The 3,869-nt window shown below is 39.2% G+C and overlaps 1 protein-coding gene across 1 annotated transcript in view; it reads right to left on the bottom strand.

Moving 5' to 3' along the window:
• Nucleotides 1–3,869, bottom strand: part of LOC105805007 (alpha-2-macroglobulin-like) — a 46,301-nt gene that overhangs the window by 2,532 nt on the left and 39,900 nt on the right. Inside the window, exons 29-32 of the mRNA XM_012637788.1 lie at nucleotides 2,598–2,816; nucleotides 2,302–2,429; nucleotides 1,030–1,120; nucleotides 282–350 (exon numbers count right to left, since the gene is read on the bottom strand). Of these exons, the coding sequence (XP_012493242.1) occupies nucleotides 282–350; nucleotides 1,030–1,120; nucleotides 2,302–2,429; nucleotides 2,598–2,816 (507 nt within the window). The remainder of the gene's footprint in view (nucleotides 1–281; nucleotides 351–1,029; nucleotides 1,121–2,301; nucleotides 2,430–2,597; nucleotides 2,817–3,869) is intronic.

The raw sequence follows: 3,869 nt of genomic DNA, 5'->3' as shown, positions 1-3,869 counted from the left end.
AATAACTTGTAGATGTAATGAACACACTCTGTGGAGAATTTCTTGCTTCTAGGGTCCTAGAAATATTCCTGTCCTAATATTACAATTAGCCATTTCTGCTCATAATCCCAGGTGAAATATAAATTAATGAAAGGAGAACATTCACTGGAATTAATATTAGAATTCTCAAATTTTTAGCATGGAAGTGATGTTTCTAAAATGCATTTGCTCACCTCCCAGGTGCTCCCATAAGAGAGATTATTATCTATATTTTTTTGCAACTAGATGAGCAGGGCTCTCACCTTATCCAGGTAAATCAAGACATGGTTGTTGCTAACTTCTGTCCGGCTCACATGGTTATATCTTTCAAGCTGAGGAAAATTAAGACATCACAAATGTTAATAAATAGATGAAACACCTGGAGTATCCAGAGAAAAAGGATTTTTTATTGTCAAAATAAGCCTGATGATACAATTTTTGTGAGTACTTTTTGTAAATAAAGACATAATGCAGTAAAATTAAAAATGAAAGATAATTTGGATAAAGAGTTTAATATTAGTATGACACATGATCTATATGTAAAGTTGATTTCTCTGAAGAAAAGGGAACTAAATATCTGAAACTTAGGAATTACTCATATTTCAAGATTCAGTTCACATTCTAGTCCTTCATGAAGGAATTTTCTTTTTTTTTTTCTTGCTCTAACTTACAGTAATCTCATTTTTTCCTCAACTCGTAATACTTATAGTTACGTCAATCGAGCATTTTCACTGGTTCCTGTTCATATGCTTTATCTTATTAATAAGATTCTAAGCTCCATGAAAGCAGGAACCTACTGACTTTTTTTCCTAGTACTCATGGCTCCTAGAGAGTTCTGTGCACACGATGGGCACTCATACAAACATGCTAAATTATATTTCTGAGTTTGGAGAAAGTATAAGTCTTTGATAGAGGATGATTTAATAGTATTTGAATATTTGTATTGTTTTAGTCTGGGGATACGTAAAACATTTAAAAAAATTGGATATTCCGGACTTATAATAAACCTACCATTTTCACCGTTGGTTTCAGCGGAATGAAGCCAGATACCATCTTCACATCAGCAATCGCCATGTTGGAGGCAGGACGGCTCCCAGTGTAACTGAGGATCCAGGGGAGGAAGGAATTAGGGTTTTCTGTATTATTAAATATCCTCTTTTTCTCTGTTTACACTAAGCACTCAATAGCTCTAAAAGGTACACTTCAGTCTTCCCAAATATCCTACCCCAGTGGTTTGGAAAACTGGCTGTGTATAGAATTTTTAGGGAGCCTGTTCAAGCCACAGAGACCAGGCCCTACTCTAGACCTGGTGAATCAGGGTTTCAAGTGTGTGGGGCTGACTCCACAAGTGCTGCATGAGCTTGAGATTCTAATCTGTGCCAGTTATTTATTACATAAACTGTATCCTACTGTTCTTCCTGAATAGTATCCTTAACCAAGTTATTCTTGTGGACAGATACTTTTGTGTAAGCCCTGTAGCTATTTGAATATTGCTGCATATAAATGTACTTTTTCCCCCAAATTGATTATATTATATATAACCTGAGATTTATTTATTGCCAATAGGAATTCTAACTAAAGAATTACCACTGTCTTCTGTTAATGCTTTTTAAGAGTTTTTTTTTTTTTCCGAGACAGAGTCTAACTCTGTTGTTGCCTGGGCTAGAGTGCCGTGGCATCAGCCTAGCTCACAGCAACCTCAAACTCCTGGCCTCAAGTGATCCTTCTGCCCCAGCCTCCTGAGTAGCTGGGACTACAGGCATGTACCACCATGCCTGGCTAATTTTTTCTATATATTTTTAGTTGTCCAGCTAATTTCTTTCTATTTTTAGTAGAGACAGCGTCTCGCTCTTGCTCAGGTTGGTCTCGAACTCCTGAGCTCAAACGATCCATCTGCCTCGGCCTCCCAGAGTGCTAGGATTACAGGCATGAGCCACAATGCCTGGCCAAGAGTTCTTGATCTCTGTTCTGAATAAAGCAAGAATAATATGGGATTTCATTACATTAGAAGGAATTCAGGTCAGAGGCAAGGGGTAATATTCTTTATTTAATTATTACTGGGGGGACTCATTACCTTTAAATAATGAGATCCTGGAGGCAGAGGGTAGACAGTGTAAACCACATCATTGAGAAATTCTATTATATCAAGTTAAGAGAATACATTGCTTTTTCAATAAATGTCGTGTAAATATTTACTGTTGGACTGCTTTACTTAATGAGGAGTTCCAGTACGAAGATTGGTTGTTATTCCCAGAATTAGGTGATACAATCAGAAGGTCTTACCTGACTTGCAGTGAGATCTGGAAGCTGGTGTGGGCTTTGGCTCCATCACAAGTCTGGGGTACAGTCTGTACCTCTAAAGCAAATGGGAACTCTTCCTTTTCTGGGACAATATTGAATTTCAAGGATGTCTGTGGAACATTAAAGACAAAGTCTGTTTCTCGCCCTTCCCCAGAATTCCTCTTAAGTTCCTTAGGTCTTTCTCTGACTTGCCCCATTGTTTGCCAAGGTAGGACACATTGGTGAGAACAGGCACTGTCCCCATCTGCTCTCTGCCCTAATCTGCCCAAGAGTCTTACCTGGAGGTAGACACAGCCTTCTCCTGTCACTCTTGTGGTGTATTCCCCAGGTAGCTCTGGCAATGAGACCTGCTGTAGTAACAGGCGGTTGTTGTTGTCCACTTGGAATTTGGTGGAAAATGCCCCAGAAGACTGGACGGTCACCTGTGCAGCCTTGCCAGTCCTGGTAAAAGTGGCTGCTCCATATTTGGACAAAGCATGGAGAGCCACCACTGTGTCCTGGAAGAGATGAATGACAGAACCTATTTTTAGGTATGTAACCCTTTGAGGGCTGAGATAGTTTCCAAAGCCTGACATGAGCTGTCATAAGGGGGCTTTGATTTCCTATTTCCCTCACTACTTAAATATTGGAGCTCTAATCTAAAGATTGATTATAATCTTTGGATAGATGACAGAACTGTAACACTCACATATCTACCTTGGACTATATGCCCTAGACATTTATTTTTACTTGTCAGAAAATTGATTGTTTTCTCCCTATAAATATCTGGATATGGAATATATATGGGAATGGGAATCATTTATTGGCATCAGCTATGTGCCTAAGATGTCTTTCTTGACAACCGTGCTCTTGTCTGCCACCACGCACCCAAAGTGTGGTCTGCATCTCTACCCAGATGAAACTCTGCTCTGCTGCTGAGGGCAGTGCCCTGCGGGAACCTAGCGTTCTTTGCAGCCATGGTCAGGGTCACGCTTCAGTTTCTTCAAGGAAATAAAAGGTGAATATTACAATTATTTTCTTGATTTAATAACATTTTTATCTGGCTCTCCTTTTTTAAATTTTTTATTTTTTGGCTTTCCCTTTTTTGTTGGACTATTTCCTTTCCCCAGTGGATTCCCCTGGTGTGCCATATTCTCAATACTCATCAGCACTGAACCTGGACGACATCCTTCAAGTAATAGATTTCTCAGAAATGAATGGTAATTGTTTTAACAAAATTATTTAGTCTTTCTTCATTTGCATGGAAAAATAAGAGTTTCAATACATTATAAAAAGGAGGGAATGCCATTTTGTCACAGTCTCTTCTCTTTTAGCATGAACATGCCGACACCTAAATTCTCTGAATTCCTGCCGTGCACATATTGATGGGTTGTTTAGATATAAGATTATATAGTTAGGCTTAGGAGGTTGAATGAACAAAGACAGTTCTTTCTCTTTTTTTTTTTTTTTGAGACAGAGTCTCACTGTGTTACCCGGGCTAGAGTGCCGTGGTGTCAGCCTAGCTCACAGCAACCTCACACTCCTGGGCTCAAGCAATCCTACTGCCTCAG

The sequence above is a fragment of the Propithecus coquereli genome, unplaced genomic scaffold (assembly GCF_000956105.1).
Source record: "Propithecus coquereli isolate 6110/MARCELLA unplaced genomic scaffold, Pcoq_1.0 Scaffold124, whole genome shotgun sequence".
Classification (NCBI taxonomy): domain Eukaryota; kingdom Metazoa; phylum Chordata; class Mammalia; order Primates; family Indriidae; genus Propithecus; species Propithecus coquereli.
The sequence above is the reverse complement of the archived record's forward strand: the minus strand, read 5'-3'. Positions and strand labels throughout refer to the sequence as shown.